This window comes from Lonchura striata, chromosome 19 (genome assembly GCF_050655825.1).
Source record: "Lonchura striata isolate lonStrDom1 chromosome 19, ASM5065582v1, whole genome shotgun sequence".
NCBI lineage: Eukaryota > Metazoa > Chordata > Aves > Passeriformes > Estrildidae > Lonchura > Lonchura striata.
Genome location: NC_140721.1, coordinates 3,100,640 through 3,121,834, shown reverse-complemented (window position 1 = coordinate 3,121,834; position 21,195 = coordinate 3,100,640). Strand labels below are relative to the sequence as shown.

The following is a 21,195-nucleotide window of genomic DNA, read 5'->3' as shown; positions in this document are numbered from 1 at the left end:
AGAGATGTGCTATCTCTGAGGGTTTTGGGTGTGGAAAATGCATCCCTCCTGTTTGGAATATGACATAAAGGGCTGGACTAGGTGAGCTCTGAAGATCCAACCCAACTGTTGTATGATTTTATAGGAGTCTGAAGGGCTGATTTTATAGAAATCTGTTCTGAGGGGCTGTGTGGGGAAAGCGCATCCCTCCCGTTTGGAATAGGACATGTGTGAGGGAAAACGCATCCCTTAGGAATACGACATCTTTGAGGGGCTGGGTGTGGGAAACGCATCCTCCCACCTGTGAGGAGAGAGCCGGCACAGCCAGGCGGAAAACAAAAATGTGCAATTGCGAATTACCCCATCGCACTTGCGAAGCGATTTTTTTAACCGTGACAGCCCCTCCCACGGGGCGGATACTGGGCGGGGGTGTATTGAACACATCCCTCCACCTGCGAGCGAGGGAGCCGGTGGGAATTAACGCGTGCGGTCGGGAATTACACCCGCAGCGATCCAAGCAGCGGCGGCTGCGGGCAGCCCCTCACGGCCGGGCGCGGGAAGGGAAGGGCGCGGGAAGGGAAGGGCGCGGGGCCGCCGCGCCTGCGCGCTGCGCTGCTCGCGGCGCCGGGGCGGCTGCGCGGGCGCGGCGGCTGCGCCCCCTCAGAGCGGCCGCGCTCCCTCAGAGCCGCCGCGCCTCCTCAGAGCGGCCGCGCTCCCTCAGAGCCGCCGCGCTCCCTCAGGGCGGCCGCGCTCCCTCAGGGCGGCCGCGCTCCCTCAGAGCCGCCGCGCTCCCTCAGAGCCGCCGCGCTCCCTCAGAGCCGCCGCGCTCCCTCAGAGCCGCCGCGCCTCCTCAGAGCGGCCGCGCTCCCTCAGGGCGGCCGCGCTCCCTCAGGGCGGCCGCGCTCCCTCAGGGCGGCCGCGCTCCCTCAGAGCCGCCGCTGCCTCGGCGCCTCCGCGTCCCGCAGCGGCTCCGCCTCGCCGCGAGCCGGCTGCGGGCTGCGACGGGCACAACGGACCGCGGCAGGACGGGCCGGGGGCCGCCGGCGAGCGCCGCAGGATGTCGGCTACCCTCTACGTGCTCTCCACGCTGGGTGGATACATCCTCACCTCCGCGCTTCTCCTCAAGTGCCCGGGGTTGCTGCACCGGCCCAAGCGGCAGCGCTTTCGCTGCCGGCACATCTCGCACCGCGGCGGTGAGTGAGGGGTGCGGGAGGCTTTCTGCTCGCTGCCGCCCGGCTGGTCCCTCACGGCCCCGGGGCGCCGCTCCGGCCCGCCGGGCACGGCCGGCTCCTGAGGGGCTGCGCGGTGTCCGTGCCGTGCAGCGGGCTCCCTTTAAACCTTCCTCCCTCAGCCTAATTTTAGGTGCCACCTGCTGACCAGCGCCTCGGTTCAGCGCGGGATTAATCTCCGAGGTACAACGGCGCCAGTAGAAAATCAGCATTATTAATTTTTTTTGATGGGCGTGATGCTTTCCCTCTCAGACACATCTATTTTTTTTTTCCCCTTCTGACGATTCTGTATCCTGGTATTTCTCTCCCCAACCGGATGGGCGTCTGGCTGTTGCTTGGGTCAGGTACAAGAGAGCAATTTTCTTGCCTCTGACCTCCTGTTTGCATTGCTTTCTGCTTTAAAGGAAAAGCAGAATTTGCTGTGAGTCTGTTCTTGCTCCCCTCGGTGTTGCAGGCAGACAGTGAATGGCTCAGTGCCCTGGTAAAACCCTTTTCCATTTGAAAGTCAGGCATGTTGATTCTGTCTAAAATAGGATTTTAAGTTTCTCCTACCTATTCCAAAGCGTTGGGAGGGGGGAAATGCAGCAAGGTGTGTCTCCCTGTTCTGTAGAGATCAGCTCTGTGCTCTTCCCTGCTACCTCACCTAATTTTTGAAAATAGGTAGTTTGCTAGTATTTTTTTGGTATTTTGTGCGAGAGATGTTTGGTGTTGAGTTTAAACAGTTTTCAATATTTAGTGCCTGTTTATGCGGGGGTTGATCACAGTTTTAACCCATGGTCCTTAACAAATGCTGCTGACTTGCATTATCAAAATATAAAAACTGGAGCTGATCTCCTAGTGATTTTATTCCTGGAACTTCTTTAATTTACTTTACTTGGCAGTTTAAGTTTCTTTGTATCTATAGCCTTAAGCATAGCATAAAACGTAGCTTTTTTTGTGGACTGTCTATATTATAATCTGTCGCTTGGTATTTAGATTTTTCCTTCAGCGAAAGAAAAGGTTCTTAATTTGTTTTTATTTGTAAGCTGTTAAAAACTTGCAGGCGGCTTTGTTGGAACTTGGAATAATCCCATTAATCTTCTGTTCTCACTCCTTTGCAAGCACCTTAGTTAAGATACACAGCCCTAAGCCTGGAATGCGAGTGCTTGGGCCAGTTGCTCTAAGCTCCATCGGAACAGCAGGAAAGCCTCGCTTAAGGCAGGATTATTCCTCAGGCATTCAAAGTCCACGGTCTGTGAATTGTTCCTGTGAAATCCACCTGAGGCAGGAGGGCAGCCCTGGACGTTGCAGCTCATCTGAGGCAGAAGAACGCTCGTGCTTTGCTCTCCTTGGTGTTTACCCTGTAACATAAATTCCTGCGGGACTTGTGCTCTCGGGCTTTAGCCATGCTGTAGCTTTAGACTCAGTGTCAGGTTTCCTATTGCATTACTCCACTTAGCTGGGGAGATCAAGGTAACGCTTAACTTGTTTGGCTTTTTTCCTCTCTGGGATGAAACCTTGTACAGTGAAGCTTTTTAAGTCTGTGGGGCTTGGTTTATCTTGCTTTTTCATTCAAGAATTTGGTCACCTCGTTTTGTAGACTCATCCCTGAATTATTTCTTCAGGTCTGCAGAATTTTAAAATTGGCCATTTCTGAGAGCAATTTTTGAGTCTTGATATTCTGTGTTGGAGTCCTCTGTCGATGCCAGCAGCCCTGGGTTGCAGGGTCTCTGAGAGAGGGTAGCATGATGATTTTTACACAGAATAATTCGGATTGGAAGGGACCTCTGGAGATCACATCTGACCAGAGCAGGTTAATCTGGACCTGTTCCAGTTTGGTTTTGAATACATCCAGAATAGAGTCTCCACAACTTCTTCAGGGAGCCTGTTCCAGAGTTTGGTCACTCTTGAAACAAAAAAAAAAAAAGGGGGGTTTTCTTACATTTATAAACGGGATTTCCAGTATTTAAACTTGTTCCCATTCCTCTTGTCCTTTCCCTGAGCAGCACCAAGAAGAGTTTGGCTGAGCCTTTACTCCCTCCCATCTAGTCTTTACACATGTAAGATCTTCCTCAGCCTCTGTTCTCCAGACAAAACAATTCCAGCATCCTCAGCCTCTTGTTGTACACGACAATCTCTCATCCCTTAATTTTCACAGCTCTTCCTTGGACTCCCTTTGGTAGATCCATGCCAGTCTTGTGCTCTGGAGCCCAGAACTGGGCATGGTGCTCCAGGTGTGGTTTCACCAATATTGAGCAGAGGGGAACAACCACCTCCCTTGACCTGCTGGCCCCAAAACCTTCTGAAGGTCATTTCCTTGAGGCAGTGCTTGGTGTTGGCTCCCTCTTGGCCATGGGTGCTTGCACAGTGGGGATTTGCCCTCCCAATGTCTGGAAGTGCCATTTTGGCTGGGAAAGTCTGTTCCTTCTAGGGAATGAGCCCTTGAAGCTGGAGGCGTGTTTGAGAAAGTGTCAGAAGCCCTTTGGTCAGCCCAGCCTTCTCATTTTTCAAGGGAGAAAATTACTTTTATCAAGTAACTTGTGTGGTTCCCTTTTCTGTGTGTGGTTGCTGATTTTGAATTCCTCTTTCAGCTGATCTCTCAACTTTGTTCCTCATTTCCCCCAAAATGCTGCAAGTCAGGCATTTGACTCACCACTCCTGATATGTCACCATTCCTGGCCATAGACCACCTCCCTGCCACATGATTTGTTAGATCAGCCACTTAAAAGTTTTATTTTTGGAACTTTCTGCCCAGGAATGTTAGGATACTCTTGCTTTGTTAACAAATTGAAAGCCTGACTCAGGTGTTTTGGCCCTTCCCTCACCGTTCAGGATGTACAGGCTGGATTGCCACAGCTGATAAGTTATTTAAAAACTCAATTATTATTGCAGCTAATTTGTAACTGATAAGCCAGGCCCTGTGCAGGGGATTCCCATCTGTTAGGCAATCACCAGATGGATACCATGAGGTTCTTGTGTTCTCCTTTGTCCTGTGGTTCACTTTTGCCACTCAGCCAATTCCCAGTTCTGCAATCAAATCCCATAAAATATTGGTGAATGTCTGACCACAGAAGCTGCTGTGGACTCACCATATTGTTTTACATTAAACCCTGCAGGTTTTTCTCATCATGGTTCTAAGTTAAGTCTTCCATTTTGTAAACCTTCCTGAGAACAACAATTTTAAAGTGGTGGTTATGCGTTGCTTTAATTATGTAACTGAGCACAGGTTTAGGTATGTCTTGGTGAGGCCTTGTTAACAGGCAAGGCCTTAATTAGAGCTCTTATAATTGCTGTTTACAAAGACTATCATGCATTACTGTCAGAGAGCAGTTGAAATTTGCATAGATATCTTCATCAGCATGTGTTTCCTCCTGAGGTGGTTTTGTTTTTCAGTCTATAATATTGCCTATTATCTGAGGTGGGGAGAAGGCACAACCTTTTCCAGTCCCTACTCAGGCTGATTTTCAAAGGTTTTTATGCAGACAATGCTGGCTTAGGAGTTGCAGAGTTTAATCCTGCCTGAGAGAAAATTAAATTTGCTTGTCCTTTCATTTCTTAACTGAAATTGATGTGTGTTTCATTCCTTGTGTGTGAGATGTCCCTTCTGCAGCACAAGCCTTTATGACAGATCTGTGCTGTTTGGGGAATATCCTTGCACTGAAAAAAGAGGTTGTCACCTATTTCACCCCAGCTGGGTTATATATTCAGAGAGTGTCAGCTTTAGAATGTCTTGGGTGCTTTAATTCATAGCTTTTTGTTATTTTTTTTCTCTTGTTACTCTTCCCACTGACTTTCAAATACATTTTTGTGTGTACTTTCCCTATGCCTCTGGGGCTTATTGTCCTAGCTAAATACCTCTGGTAAAACAAACACTTTGGTTTGAATATTCTAAGTGTTACACAAATCCAAGATAAGTTCTTTTTAAAAATCATGTTACCTGGAGAAGGTCATGTCTCTCCAGTACATTGGTGGCAACAGAGATTTCTGCCTTGAGCTTCATCCTCCTTTCTCAAAATATGTATATTTTAAAACCTGTTAGTTTTTAATTACATTTTCAGTGGGATTGAGGGGAGAAAAAGGCTGTTGTGTAAGTTTTATTTTTGTTATTTCTGTAGGTGCTGGAGAGAACCTGGAGAACACAATGGCAGCCTTTCACCAGTGAGTACAAAAAGATGAGAATATCTAAATTAGGTGTTCTCAGTATCTTTAGTGAGTGAAGCAACCAGGGGAGGTGGGACTTAATCAGTTCGTTGGGGTCACAGTGTCCTAATTCTGAAAGTCAGCTCTCCTCTGGATAACTCCTGTGGATTGCCAGACATCCACTCCAGTTTCACCAGAAGGAGTTGGGATACCACAAAGTATGGTCTGTGCACAGTAACAAACCCTGAGGCCTGAGCTGTGCTAGCCAGTAAAGCAGCAAACAATACTGTGCTTAATGGTGATTACTTCTATTAATTTATTTATCACTTTAAAGCAGAAAATGCTGCTGTTTATTTTTTCCTGCACTCACACTCTGCGGTCACGCAATGTGTCAAAGCCTCTTACTCAGGGGTTTAAAAAGGGGTTGGGACCAGAGAGCCTTTTAAGCCCCCAGCATTTAAGTAGTGAATTTTAACAAGGTTCTCAAAGGCATTTGAAGAAGAAGCATATCTAAAACTCCAGCTGCTGCTGAGAAGGGACCACATTATGTGGGCTCCTCTTTGTTTTCTTTGGGGTTTTTCTAATTTGCTTTGTGCTAAGAAGCCTCATCAGTTTGCTGTTTCCCTGCAGCCTGAGGGGTGCCAGCTTTCCCAACCAAATAAAAGAAAGTACTGCACTATTTTCTATCTCCATGGAAGCTCAGCATAGTTTTCTGTGGCTTTTTGTTTGTTTTTTTTTTTTTCCCGCTGGCTTGCCTTTTTTTCAAGTCTGCTACCAGACTTTCTGAAAGTGCTTCTTAACCATTTATTAATTCTCATTTCATGTCATACTCATTCTGTACATGAAGTTCTCTTGCAATGGAAGTTACTCCATTATCTATTCTTATTTTATTCCCAGAAATAAGCAGTAATACTTAGAGCAAGGACTGTGCTGGGGGTAATACATTTTGTGACAATGTTTTTTGAACTCTCTTCTGCCCGTTTTAATTATTTTACAGCTGTGGTGAAACAAATGCATTGAGGTCCAGTTTTTGAACCCGTAACAGCTGCCAGTAGCAAAGTTCATCTGAGTAAAGAGAGCCAGGGTACCTCTGCAGGAAGCAGAGCAATTACCTCCTGTTAGGAGTGGAAACTTTTTGGGAAGGGATAAATGCTTTGTCCATCCCATTTGCTCATTCCCATCTTCATAAGTAAAGCAGTAAAAGGAATGGGGTAGAAAATCAGTGATCTAGCTGGTGAAAAGGGGTCAGGGTTGGCTCAAACAGCTGATATGAGCTGATCAATTTATAATCCATCAGATTCTGTGTGAAGCCAGACAGGCTGTGCCTGCAGGAGCTGCTCTTGCAGGTTTGCACAAGCAGGAATATTTGGATGTTGCTGTAGCTGAATCCAGAAGAGAATGTGTGTATGGGGGGAGGAGGCCTTTATTGGCAATTTCAGTTTCTATATTGCTTAATTTACAAATATTCTTGAAGGAAATTATAAGCTTTTTGTACCAAAGACAATATTTCTTACTTTTGTTTTATTGGGTAAAATACATACTAGATGGGAGGGGCTATAATCTTGTTTTGCCATATTTAAATGCTTCTGTGGTGCTTTTAGATTATACAACAACAGATTTTAAGCAAGGGCACTCTCACCCTAATTTGCAAATGCAAGCCTAGCTCACAGCTTGAGTTCTGGAGCAGGTGGAGCTGAATCCACAGTGATGTTCTGAATCTGGAGCCTTCTCTGGAGCAGTGTGAATTTGACAGAACAAACTGATTTCCAGCTGGGAAAGCTCAGCACTTGAGGGAGCTTATTTAGCCTGTAAGGGCCTGGCAAAGTCTCAAATTTGTTAACAAGCAAAGTTGTTGTTCTCCCCTTTCTGTGCAGCATCAGCCCTGACTTCCTTAAGCCAGAAATATTGCTAATAAAATCTGCTGGTGAAATGATAAAACATGGGAACATCTACAGATTTGGCAAATCTCCTGCAGCAGATTTGGACTTGCTTTCCCTCAGGAGGAAAAAAATCACCCAGTACAGCCTGTGATTCTTCCATATGTAACAGGATTTTGTTCCTCTCCTAATTCTTAATTAGCAGCACTGGCAAACAGTTCAGAAATTTGCTTTAATTTGACAACCCTCCTTGATCATTATCCCAGCTGGACCAGAAATTGTGTTAAACACTTTAGGGAGTATGTTCTGATTTATTTTTTTGTTTGTTACTACATTACTGGATGTTCATGGGCTGTGTTCAGCAGCCAATAAAGCCCATAAGGAAAAGGCTGTTACTGAATTTACAGAGCTTTGGGTCTCAGGTAAGCACAACTCACAGGTGGTGTAGGCTTGCTCAGAGGTGGATAAAAAGGAAGGGTTCAGACTTTTATCTGTCTGCTGGAATGACACCTCTTTTCTAGTTAAATGAGCAGTTCACTGCTCATTGCAGTAAAGCTTTATTTTGTTTTGGTGTGAGGTTTCTTGTTCTTATTTCCGCCAATATCATTATTACTTTTTGCTTTCCTTACTCCTCCTATGAACCAAATTACTATGGAGTGGATTTGGGATTGGATTAGAGCTTTTCAAAGCAGTGGGTTGGAAAAGTTATTTTGCTTTGAAAAATATGACTAGATATTTAGTGGTTTATTTCCTTTTTAATTTAAATTAAAACTTTTTCATTAAAACTATAGTTTAAGGTTTTTTTGCCACCCAATAAAACAGCCAAAAGCGTGAAAGTCCCACTGCTAATTTCCTGATCTATCCCTTCCTGATTAATGTAAATAAAGTAAGAAAAACCAGCTTTCACAACCCTGTCATTTGTTGTTTCTAACCACAGGTTTAATTTCTTTTTTCAAAACCTCACTTCCTGCAGTGGGCAAATGTGCTGCTGCTCATAAACACCCTGCTCCAAATCCTGAACCAATCCTTTAGGAGCAGGTTTCTCAACCCTGGGGTGGCAGGCTGCAATCCACAGGTGAGCTTCCCAATTCCTATGGGACACAGAGCCAAAAATCCTATCTCTGCTTCAAGAGATGTTGTTTATTCTTGCATCAGCTTCCCACTGCAGCAGAGATCGTGACGATTCCTGTTTGCTCCTTGCTCTGCAGCAGGACTGGGAGGATTCCTTACACCATTAAAGCTCTTTCAGTGGGGTTAGTTTATGGAATGTTGGGTTTGGAGCTGCACAAAGCACCCCAGTGGTTCAGGGCAGCCTTTCCTTGCAGCGCGGTTAATTTGGGGACAGACATGTTGGAGCTGGATTGTCACCTGACAAAAGATGAGCAAGTGGTTGTGTCCCATGATGAGAACCTGAAGAGATCAACAGGAGTTGATGTCAACATATCTGACCTCAAATACTCGGTGAGTTGAGGAGAAAATGGGCTGGGGGGGTGTCAAAAAGTGCATTTATGGGGTGGGCAAGGGGGTTCTGTATGTGCTTGGTGCCCAAAACCAAAGGGGAGGATTCATCTCAATAAGACCCACCCCTAAACTAAACCACCCTCACTAAACTCCCTGTGCAGTCAGAAGTTCACACCTGGCACATTCCACAGGGTGATTTACTCCTCTAATATCAGCCTGGGTGAACGGCTCTGGAGCTGGGATGTTTTGTCACACTGATGGCAGAGTGACAAATGCTTTTCCTGGTGTGACCAGTTTTTAGTGGGAAAACTGGGAGATGAATCCCCCTGCCTTGACAGTGGAATTTTCAGAATTCTCAGACATCTGGGAATGTCAGCTACAGGTGACACAAATATAAGAATGCCAAACAGATTAATACTGAAAGTGATGCTACTAAATCAGTTTTTTGGATAAGAAGTGGCTTGTAAATTTTGATTTTTTTTTTGGAGGAGGGTCATGATTATATCCCTGCATTTGAATTGATGTACCATTCCTTTCTGTTTTTAAGGAACTTCCACCCTATCTCTGCAAGTTGGATGTCACCTTTCAGAAAGGTGAGATGTTTGTCTCTTGCAGTTTGTTTTCCATTTTGTAGCATGGCAGTTTCCTGCTTTGGCAAAGGGAGTAAAAAAGTGCATTTGCTTCTCTCAATATCATGACAAAAGAAGTTTTAAAAGAAAAATATAAGCCTGGCTGTAGAAACCAGTGCAGTAGTTACTGTAGGTATGACTTGGAGTTCAGAAGGAAATTTTGTTCTCATTTGTCTTTTTCACATTAATCTCGTTGCATTTGGTGTGTGGTAACTGAGCCTGTATTTGCTATTTCAGGATTTTAATGTTGCCTGCACTCCTACTGTTGCTAAATAATGAGTGAATTTCATGAAGTTAAAACCTGAATGTGCAACATGCTCAGGGCATTTTCATTATGGAGATGAACTTGTCATAGTTAATTACAGCTGAATGAAGTCATTTTTTGTTTAAAAATGTGATTATCCTTGGAACTTCATACTTTTATTAAAGTTTGAAGTTAATGAGTGCTCTGACATTTCTGCTTTTATCTGTGGTTTGTTGAAAGTGGCCAGAGCAGTGAGAAGTTTCTTGTTTCCCCAGAATGTCACTGTGAGGGGACAGACAATCGTATCCCACTCCTGCAAGAGGTGTTTGAGGCCTTTCCAGAAACTCCTGTCAACATTGACATCAAAATGAACAACGATGTGTTGATCAGAAAGGTACGTGAGAACCTGCTGAACTGACAGCTGAGGCAAGGGAATGATGCTGATATTCCAGAAGTTTTTTGGAGTTCTGGCAGTCTGTGACAGCCAGATCTGTGTTCTTGGACTGCTTCACCCTTCACATGTTGGGTCCTGCTCTCTGTGTGAGGTAACACAGGAGACACAGAATATCTTGCACAAGATCCCTTCTCTAAAAGCTCTTTAGGATCCTTTGTCTGGAAGAAAAACTGCTCCAGCACTGCTGGAGACAAGTTTGGTTTGTACCTCATGGGAAGGGTCTTCTTAGGGACTGTTGCTCTCTAAAGCAGCATAAAAACATGATGTTATTGTGTAGATGTGTTCAACACAGAGGGCAGTATTTCCAGAAAATGCTGTTTTGTAATTTAGGTTTCTTGAATTCTTTAGAGGTTTTTGTAGGTATAATCTGTTGTCCTGAACACCCATTTATTTCCCATCAAAGCATCCCAACTACCTGATGGTGGGGAAGAGTAAAGAACTCTTTCCTGTAATGATTTTCAAAGCAAGCAGAGTTTCAGCTAAATAATGCTGCACTTGATTTCCAGTGACTCCATGTGAGAGTTGTGCTTTCTGTGCTGCAGGTCTCGGAACTGGTGAGTCAGTACAAGAGAGAGCATCTGACCGTGTGGGGCAATGTCAATTACGAGATTGTAAGCAAGTGTTTCAAGGAGGTAAGGCTGAGTCCAGCTAACCTTTGTTACTGTGTGCTGACAAAACCTACAGAAAAACACCCTGCAAATCAAGATTTAACCAGCTAAGCCAGGCTTCTGCTTGTGGTGAGAAATTCTGTGCTCAGATTGTTCTGCTTGCTGTACTGCTAAAATAAGACAAGCACAGTTAACACTCCTCTACCCTGCCATAAAATACTTGAGGAATTAAGCTTAGTCATGTTTTATTCTTGTTTTATGAAATATAGGGCATTGCAATTTTATGCCCGTTCTTAGAAGCCTGTTTTGCACATCATTCATCTGATAAAAAGCAATTTTCTAAGGATTGCTGATTGTCTGTTTTTTAGCATGAAAATAATGGATGTGGCCACTAGTGGACACAGTTGCATCAGCATAAAGCTGTTGTTTCACAGCTATAATTCTCCTCCTTTTTGTGCTGAGGAATTTTACAATTTAGAATTAAATTAAAATTGTGCTTAGTCCAAGGGAGTTACACACCTGAGTGAAATCCATCTTGGTGATAGTTCAGTCTAGTTGATTATTCCAATTTACCTGTCAGGACAACACCCCATTTCCTACCTGAACAGCAGTTAAATTTCTTCACATAAAGCAGCTTAATCTCAGGTGTGACTGCTGAACTTCAGATGTGCATTGATGAGTAAATTTAATTGCAACAGAGTCAAAATCTACCAAGATAACTGAGAATCTCTTTCCTGGTTCCTGCAGAACTCTGACATTGCCACCATCTTCTGTGCCCAGCGTGTCCTCCTGCTCCTTGGCCTGTTCTACACTGGGCTGCTGCCCTTCGTTCCCTTCAAGGAGGAATTCTTTGAGATTCCCATGCCCTCCATCATCCTCAAGTGAGTTACAGCCCACTGCTGCACCAATGTCAAGCAGGTGAACCCTGATGCCTCCCTGAGAACTGCTTTTTTGGGCTGAGGTTGCTTTTCTGTTGGTTTAGGCACTTTTGGATATTGCTGGGAGAATTCTGTGCACAGTAATACACAGCAGTTCTGTACTAATAACTAATTCTTGCTTTTTTCTCCTCTTTTCTTGAGAACAAATTTGTCTGATAGGGCTAAGAGACAAGCCAGCAGTAGGGTGGAAATGAGATTTCACAATCTTTCTCATTCTTCACTCAAAATGCTGCAGAATTCTCATCTCTATTGCTTCTTTGAAATGTAGCTCATTTCTCTTCTATAACCCGATTCTATATCACTGTCTTGAGGAGTGAAATTACTGCTCTAATTTGAGCAAGATTAATTCTTTATATTCCTTTTGCAGGAACATCTCAACTAAGATTTTAATCTGTGCTCTGGTAATTTTTGGTTTCCTCTTTCTCAACAGGCTGAAAGAACCAGAGAAGATGTCAAGAAGCCAGAGATTTGTTATCTGGCTGGCTGACACGTAAGATTTTTGTCTGATTAAGTTTTTATTTATATTTTGCCTTGAAATTAACACTTGACTCAAACAACTAAGATTAGCTATTGCTGTAGCTATGCATTATATATTTTCAGTTTCTTCCAGCTTTTTGTCAGTGCAGAATAAATCTGATTCAAATCTTATGTAGGTGTGCTTCATACTTTTATTTTCCACACATTGAAGCTTTCTAAGGTGCAGTAACAGTGGGAATTATTCCAATTGTGTCTGTTAAGCTTCTGTCCTTAAGTCTGCTCAGCTAATTAACATGCAATTAGATGCAGAATGCAGATTTTATGATTGTGACTGTTTCATAATGTTGTCAGAGGAGAGACACTGTTTGCCTTACAAGGAGGAACACTTTGCATTTTAAGAATATCTGTGCTTCAGAGGGGATTTAGTCACAGGTTTTCAGTGACTTCGGTGTCTCCTGGCCCTGACATCCGTTAGTTTAATTTCTCCAGTGGCCAGGACAAATTCATGTCTTCTGGTGGGAAGGATAAAACCTCTCCTGAAAGCTGAGTGGTTGGTTCATCAGCCATGGTGTAAGGATTTCATCCTGCAGGGTGAAGGATTTCTCTGATGGATTTGATCTTCAGCAGAGCTGATACTTGAATTGCTTGAACTGGAAGTTTTCTAGAATTGGATTTCTCTTGTGGAGAACTCTACACACTGTTTGGGAACTTCATTGCAGGTCATCAAAAGACACTGACAATTCCATATATACTTGAAGTTGTTAATTAATCTCTCTCTCCTTTCCCAGGCTGCTGATGAGGAAGGCACTGTTTGATCACCTCACAGCTCGGGGCATCCAGGTACAGTGGGGAAAGCTAAAGTGAGAATTCAAACCAGACAGACACAGCCTTGAAAGAGGTTCCTGTTCCCCTCAGCAAGTTCTTTGTGTTTCTGGGACCATGAGTTGCTGTTTCGTTCCTGAGCAAAAGCTGCTGCTCTTATATTTGCAGTACTCTGGTTGCAAAGATTTGTATACCTGGGAAAAAAACGTTTTTCATTTAAATCCCCTGATGCTTAGGGTTTTTTTTTCCCCACTTCAAAATTAAGCCTATAAAATCTGCAAAACTGGTTATCTGATGTGGGGCTTTCACAAAATAATACTGACTTTTAGCAGGATCTGAAGTCTCAGGTAGTAGATTTGGAGTTACCATTAAAAAATGTCCCTTTTGGAAGGTGAGGGGGAAAAGTTCAGTGTCAGTGTAATAATTTCTTATTTTAAATATGCAGCAACATCTCTCTCAGATCAAACAATTTAGTTCAAAAGGTACTTTTTAAAAAGAAATTAGTATTTCCTATAATACCTTGGTTGTTGTATCCCATTTCATAGGTGTACATTTGGGTACTGAATGAAGAGCAAGAATACAAGAGAGCATTTGATCTTGGAGCTACTGGAGTGATGACAGACTATCCAACAAAACTGAAGGAATTCTTAAATAATTACCCAGCATGAAGGAAGAAAACTGAGAAAGTCCTTCCAGAACAGATTGTGAGCCAAGGATTTTCCTCATTAAAAAAAATAATTGGGGGCAGCAGGCACAGATCATTTCTGTTGGAAAGAATGTAACTGATGATCTGTTACCTTGTTGTCAAGTCACTACCTAATGTCAAGGTTCTCTATTTATTTTAAAACTTAAATTACATAGTTTACATTTGTAAATAGCTCATTTAGTAACAGCACACTTCACAAATGATGATGATTAGGAAGAGAGTTGCCTGATAAGGCACCTGTAGATAATAATAAGCATTATCTTACCTGTCACAAGTGTTCCTAAGCAGCTGTCCAGACATGTCAGTTATTCCAGTTATATTCTAGCGAGCAGAAACTGAAGAATTCTGAAAGTGTAGCCTGTGTGTTTGCATTTCTTGTGTTGCTTTTAGACTACAGATAACTTTAGAGCAGAAAAAAAAAAAAGAGAAAATAAAGAAAAACAGGCACAGGAGAAACAGCAAAGCAGACTCTGGCTGGCCAAGTAGTGAAGTGTACTCAGTGAAGGTGGTCACTTTTAGCCAAAATTAACTCAGTATAGATTTATTCCATTATCCTCACTGACAAGAATGTTGAACTTGAGTTGGAACTGGATTTGGACCCTCTCTGAGGTCCAACACTGTGACTTGTTGGTCCAGATCTAAACACAGGATTTAAACCAGAATCTGGATTTGACACAAGAGTTGCAGTGCAGGGTCCAGGTTTGCCCCTGGCTCTGGCCTGCCTGTCATGGCAGTATCTGGATTTCCAGGATGGAAAAATGCACTTGTTACAGATTACACTCCCTTTGAAATAGCCTTTTCACCATGTCCTAAAAGTCTTTTGCACATCTGTGGTTCTTGATGAACGAGGAGTTGTTTTTTAAGGTGAGGGACCAAAGAAGACAAGTTTGGTCAGGATTTCAGGGACAAATGAAAATGTTCCTATTAAATGAATTCGCCCAAAGCAGATTTTTATGTGTATTTATAAAGAGAGGAAGTGTCAATCTTCTAGAATGTGTATAAACTTTAGCCTTCTGTCTCCACAAAAATCCATTCAATATCCATCAAGTTTATGTGCATGGACATGGGAATAACTGGCAAAAGCCAGGAAGCCTCAGGTGTGATGGAATGGGAAGGTAGGAAGGTATTTCTGGAATAGGAAGGTTAGGCAGGAAGGTATTTCTGGAAGCTTCCCATGCTGCTGTGTCCTTGCGAGCAGGAGTTACCCCTGTGTCAGACAGGTTGGAGCCTTCAGTGCCCGTGCCTTGGTGTGCTCATGTCATGGCTGGGGGTTCAGGGGTTTGATTTTGTGGCTTAATGACACCCAGTGTATAGAGCTCAGTCACTGAATCATCAGAAGCTCTCTCTAAACAAGTGTTTGGGTCCAGCAGTGTCTGTTTCTTGAAGGAACTTCATGTGAAAAGAATAGATCTTAATAACAAACACAGTAGTCAGATGTGGTTTTAGTGCAAGGAGCAGCCACTCTGCTAAAAGCTGATTTTTAAGTCTTTTTTTCCCATTGGTAGCTCAGATTTGAGAGGGTCCTTGTTGCATCCCCCTGGCTGCTGTGCCATATTTATAATTGTGGAGCATCTTTGCTGTTCCACTGCCTGTCAGGAGGCTGTGAGAATGCCAAATCCATCTGCAGGAGAGTGTTTGTTGCACCACAGTTCCTTTCTGAGGAATATGTCTGGATGAAATGGAAAAAAACTGCTGCATTTAGGATTCAAGTGAACATTGCTGATGGGGGCAGATGAGTTAATGTTGTCCTTTTGAATATCTGCCTGGTGAAGATGACTGCAGATTCCATTTCCTCCTAATTTAATCAGCCTTGTTGCTTATTGAATGGAAGAGAGGAAAATGTAACTTGCTAACTGTTCATGGGGGGAAAAGGATGAAATTATTTATTAGGTACTAAGCTTTCTGTTTTCCTCTCAGACCAGTTCTGTCTGGTCACATAAGTGCTAATAATCAGTCAAGTCACAGCTCTGCCTGCTTTTTAGAAGCCACAGAATGGTTATAGAAAATGTTCCACATGCGGCTCAGTAAATTAGAAAATTCCACCTTTCTGTCCTAATCTGGGTTTATTAGCAGTTTGTAGCTCCAGATGGTTTTATTGCAATTGAATTTCTGACACGTGCACCAATATTAAGATGCAGATATAATTATAGTTTCAGAGAATACTATCAAAAACATATTAAAACTTTTTTTTTGTTTTAGTTAGGAAAAGCTGAGTTTTAAAATACCAGTTTTGATCTCTGACTTACTTTGTCTCAAGTTTCCTTCAACACTCAATAAATAAACAATGTTCCATTATTCTATATTGAATGATAAAACACAGGTACTGAAATGACAGTTTTTTATATTTAATTTTAATATTTTTATTTTCTCTCTGTAGTAGTAGAGATGGAAATTTCTGCCTTCTAAAATTCTCAACATATTTTTCAACCCTATTTTTGTCAGACCCACCAGTGTTCTTACATTTGATGGAGCTTCTGACTGTGCTGTTTATACACTGACCTCTCTTGGATAAATCTGCTGCTCCATATATCTAAAATTTGATTGGGAGGGAAAGAGTGCAGTGCTGGAGAAGCTGCTGGATTTATTCATTCACCTGTTTGGGCTTTAGCACAAGAGCTCAGGTTTGATCTCATGGGACAGATAATGTTCCATGGGTGAATCCCAGCACCAGTGCACAGGGCTTAGGCCATGATAACTGTTTGTAACAAACACTTGGGGTAACTGTAAAACATTTGTTTTAATCCTTGTTTTAAATATTCCAGAACTTGCTATGTGATTTTTAAACCACTTGTACAGAAAAGCTTTTTGTTGAGAACTTGCACAACTGTCCAGGAAGATGTTCAGTTAATTTCTCCCTCTCTAAGGAGAGATTCTTTTCAGGTACTTTTAATTCTAAATATTGTTTTAACACTGTGTTCTCAAGCCTGTTGCAAAGTGTTTTATGTATGAAGGATGACTGCATGTATTTCATGCACTTTTAATTTGCAGAAAGTCTCGTGGACCTCTCTAGCTCCAAAGCTATGCAGTGATTTTTCTTTTCATGTGAAGAAGGATTTGATGCTTTTGGAATGTGGCACATTAAAACATCTTTGCTCATAAAAAATCTCAAACTGAATGCTTGTGAGGTGTGAATTCTTTCCCTAAAAACCTGACTTCTGAGGGTGGTTTTGTGTTTACAGTGTCCTTGGTTTGAGTTTGGGTTCACAGGAATTCCACTTGCAGCAGGTTTCTGTCCTTTCTGATGATCAGCAGGATAATGTTTCCTCTAGTCCTAGAGGAAAAATTTCCAGCTCTCCTACTGGATTGCCATTAAATTCCATTAAATATCAGGTTTTAAGGTCAAGTGTAATTTTAAAACCGTGAGGGTTCATATTTAGGTAAGAGAGGTGAAGTGGGGGTTTGTATGTTGCAAAATTTAGTAACTTTTAAAGGATTTTTCCAGCATGATGAGAGGCTTCTCCAGATGGCTCTGGAAGCTGTTTGATTTCTTAAAACAAATCCTAAATATTTGGTCAATCAGAACAGGGAACTGGGGGCCATTACAGAGTCTTTTAACATGGAAACTATTTCTCTGTGATCACTTCAGGACGTGTCACCTGCCATAAATATGCAGCTCAAACAGAATATTGAGAAACAACTTCACAATTTATTTATCCAAAGCAAGAAGGCTCGAGGTGCTGATTACTTTAAAGAATTTTCAGGATATGTATTATAATATATATAATATACTTTATATTTTATATATATTTTAAATATATTTATATATTTAAATGATATATTTTTAGATGAAGTATGCATGGGTTTTTTATATGAAGTATGTATATTTTTTATATTAGGTTACCTAAGAAAAGGAGAAGCTTTTTATATGAAGCATGTATGTTTTTTATATGAAGTATATTTTTTATATATTAAGTATATTTTTACATATGAAGTAAACTTTTTAATATATGAAGTATATATGTTTCATATATTAATATACTTTTTATATATGAACTATAGATTTTTTATATATTATAGATACTTTTTATATATGAAGTATAGATACTTTTAATATATGAATTACATGCTTTCTATATAGTAATTTATCTTTTATATAAATGTTGAACATTTTTATATTTATATAAAAGTACTTTTCTATAAAATTATATTTATTTCTCTAACATACTTTTATATATTTCTTATAGATAAAATAATATACTTTGTTTTAACATTGGTTTGCCCATGAAATTCCTCATGTCCGATGAATTTTAGTAGGAAATAAATCTGAATGTCCCTGCTCCATCCTGCCGCGGGAGGCCGCCACAGCCCGCGCATTCCCGATGGAATTCCTGCAGCAAAGGGAGACTCGCATCCCGAGATTTTACCCTCGAATTATGGAAAGGGAATGGAAATCCTAATTGTAAAATCTGGAATAGTGCTGTAGAAAGGAAAATGAGGGATCAGCTGGACCAAAAATAATGAAATTGAGGGGAAAAAAACCCACAACCAACCTGCTTCTGTTAATGATGGAAACACTTCAAGGATGCTTTCTCACTTCTAAAAAAATTCAAATATTCCCATTTTACAAATAGAGAAAAAAGGCAATAGCAGGGGAGGTATCTTGGTTACAAGGCCATTAACACCTGCTGCAAATAAAATTCAGGAATGCCAAGAAACTGAGATTTTATCAGCTCTAAACCCACACTTAATTCCCGAGGTGTTGAGGCAATACCTCAGTGGGTGATCGGTATTTTCTCCCCTCTCAGTATTGCCTTGACAAAAGTTTCCCCCAGGCAGTGATGCCCGATCAGTTGGGCTTTTCTTGTTTAAATGATAATTAAGGTTTAAACTGATATCAGACACTGAGCAGGGAAAAACAGTAGCTGTGCTGCTCAAGCTCCAAAAAAAACAGTGTTTGCAAATAGTGAAATTAAAAATCCTGCTTAGCTTAGTTCAGTTGAAAGCTGAGTTGTAATTACTATAGAGCCAAAATTCAGATTTTGTTTTTTTAATATATTTCCCTCGAGTTCACCCCAGTAGAAGTTTTCATGGTGCTGCTCAAGCTGTGCTTCAAAGTTTGTAACCAAACTAACCCAGAATCAAATGTGAAAATGGGATTTGAAGCTTTAATAAATAGAATTTAACCCAACCAGTGTTTTATTTTTAAAAAAGCGAGTGAAATTCTCCTTATAAAATACTGTTATCCCTAAAAACCTTACAATTTTTGTTAATCATGTGATTTAGACCAGAAAGAAGAAATTTTGGCTTTTTTATGGTGATATTTTACTACAACCTCAAAGCTGTGTGAGGCCCCAGATCTTCAGGGTGATGCTTAACTTAAAGCAAAATAATTCCAATTAATCATCACCCTAAACCAACAAACAATAGAAACTTTTGCATATAAACAATATTAATTTTCACCTTTTAAGTCATAATGTACTGAAAAATTTTGCTGCACACATGGGGTGAAAAAAATTCACTTTGCAGCAGCCTCTTGATGATGTAAATTTGTTTTGCTGATGGTTTCTTGTGGTTTCTGGGTGATTTAAAGTTCAAGTAAATTCTGTCACCACTTCCTGCTTATAACCTCCTCTAGATCTGTTAAATAAAGAACTTTTAGCACTGGGGACAGGGGCTGGAAATCTGGTGTTTGCTCTTTGCTGCTGGCTGGGGAAGGCAGGAGGTTACCGAAGAAAAGAAGTTTAAATTAAGCCTTCAAAGCAGGCTCCTCTTGCAGAACATAATTTCATTTTTTTTTTATTTAATAGCAGTTTTCCTCTTTATTGGGTGTGTTTAACAGCTGCTAACTAGCCTGGTGCTTGAATCTTTGTTAGCAGAGTGTTTAAATTATATCACGAGTGTACAGGGGGTGAAAAAAAAAGGTCATTTAGTGTTGAAAATCTGGTTGTGGAATTCCTCACCCAGCTGGTTCAGTGATGTGATCAGAGGGGTGGGCTTGGCATGTGTGGAAGGAAAATAATTTATAGCACGAGCTAAATGTTATTCCCACAAAAATAATCAGAATTAATGGAAATTTTGCCTTATTATTCCATGTATTTAACATTTGAACCAGAATATTGCTCTTATTACCAATTAAGGAATTCTGCAATAAAATATCATTAATAATTTCCTTAAGCAGGAGAGAGTTAGAACAAGAATAATCTCATAAAGCAAATATATTTCAGCCCTGAAGATGCAGAACTTTAATCACAGATCTGATAAATGGGCAGATAGAAAATATTAAATATTTTCAACATTGGAAATGTCCAGGGGATAGTGGGAAATGTCCCTGCCCATGTCAAAGATGGACTTTAAAACTCCTTCCACCCCAAACCATTCTGGGATTATTAAACCTGTACTTTATACACTGAATTATTGTTATTAGGGAATGAAAACGTGCAGGGAGAAGCTTCTAAATGCCCTGAGCTGCTGGGTGCTGGTGTGTTAATTACAGAGCTTTGAGGGGATGGCATTTAATTGGGGTTTGCAGCTCCTGGGGTACAAATCTGCCAAGATCTCTGCTGGAAAAATTCACGGATGGAGATTTCCAGGAGAAATATGGAATTATCCTCATTTCTGCAGTTAGCCCTGTGGCCTGGTGGAGAAACTGGGTTGGTATTGGAGGATTTGGGGGTTAGTACTGGTGGATTTTGTATGTTGACATTGGTGGATTTGGGGATTAATATTAATGAATTTTGGTGGTAATGTTGATGAATTTTGAGATTAGTACTGGTGAATTTTGGGGGTTAATATTGGTGAATTTTGTGTGTTGATATTGGTGGATTTGGGGATTAATATTAATGAATTTTGGGGTTAATATTGATGAATTTTGAGATTAGTACTGGTGGATTTTGGGGGTTAATATCGGTAGATTTTAGGGTTAACGTTTGTGAATTTTTTGTGTTGATATTGATGGATTTTGTGGTTAATATTGATTAACTTTGGGGTTAGCACAGGTGGATTTGGGGGTTAATATTTGTGCATTTTGTGTGTTGATATTGGTGGATTTGGAGATTAATATTAATGAATTTTGGGGTTAGCACTGGTGGATTTTGGGGTTCATATTGATGAATTTTGAGATCACTACTGGTGGATTTTGGGGTTCATATTGATGAATGTCGGGGTTAGCACTGGTGGATTTGGGGGGTTAATATTGATGAATTTTAGGGTTAGCACTGGTGCATTTTGGGCTTAAATCCGTCAATCCTGTGTCTGTGCTCTGCCGCTGCTCCCCCCGCGCACCACACACCGCTAATTACCGCCGTTCATTAACGCGCGCTAATTACCTGCGCGGGTAAAAGACGGCAATACCGCACCACCATGGGACAGTGACCGCAGCCGCCCCTTTCCCTGCGCCGTGACCCCCGGTTCCCCCGGGGCCGCGCATCCCCCGCGCATCCCCCGCGCATCCTGCGCGCCTCCCCGCGGGCGGGCGCGGCGCCTTTAAGAGCGCGCGCCGCGTTTGTTGTGCGGCCGCGCGAGCCGCGCTCCCATTGGCCGCGGCCGCCGCAGCCGCTGCGCGCGGGGGAGGGGCGGGCACGCCGCGCTCCGAATGGCTGGGCGAAAATGGGCTGCGGCCGGCGGAAACCAATCAGCGGCGTGTTGCTATGTGCCGGCGGGCGTTGATTGGTTAGAAGCGGTGTCGCTCAGCGCCGGCAGGGTATAAGGGGAGG

At 42.0% G+C, this 21,195-nt stretch overlaps 1 protein-coding gene across 1 annotated transcript; it reads left to right on the top strand.

Moving 5' to 3' along the window:
• Positions 1-599: 599 nt before the first annotated feature.
• On the top strand, positions 600-16,658 carry GDPD1 (glycerophosphodiester phosphodiesterase domain containing 1). The gene is made up of 10 exons (XM_021524891.4): positions 600-1,172; positions 5,303-5,345; positions 8,530-8,665; positions 9,213-9,258; positions 9,814-9,932; positions 10,535-10,624; positions 11,348-11,481; positions 11,969-12,028; positions 12,804-12,855; positions 13,383-16,658. Exons 1-10 carry the CDS (start codon positions 1,037-1,039, stop codon positions 13,503-13,505), a joined length of 939 nt encoding a protein of 312 aa, XP_021380566.1. The 5' UTR covers positions 600-1,036; the 3' UTR covers positions 13,506-16,658.
• Positions 16,659-21,195: the final 4,537 nt, after the last annotated feature.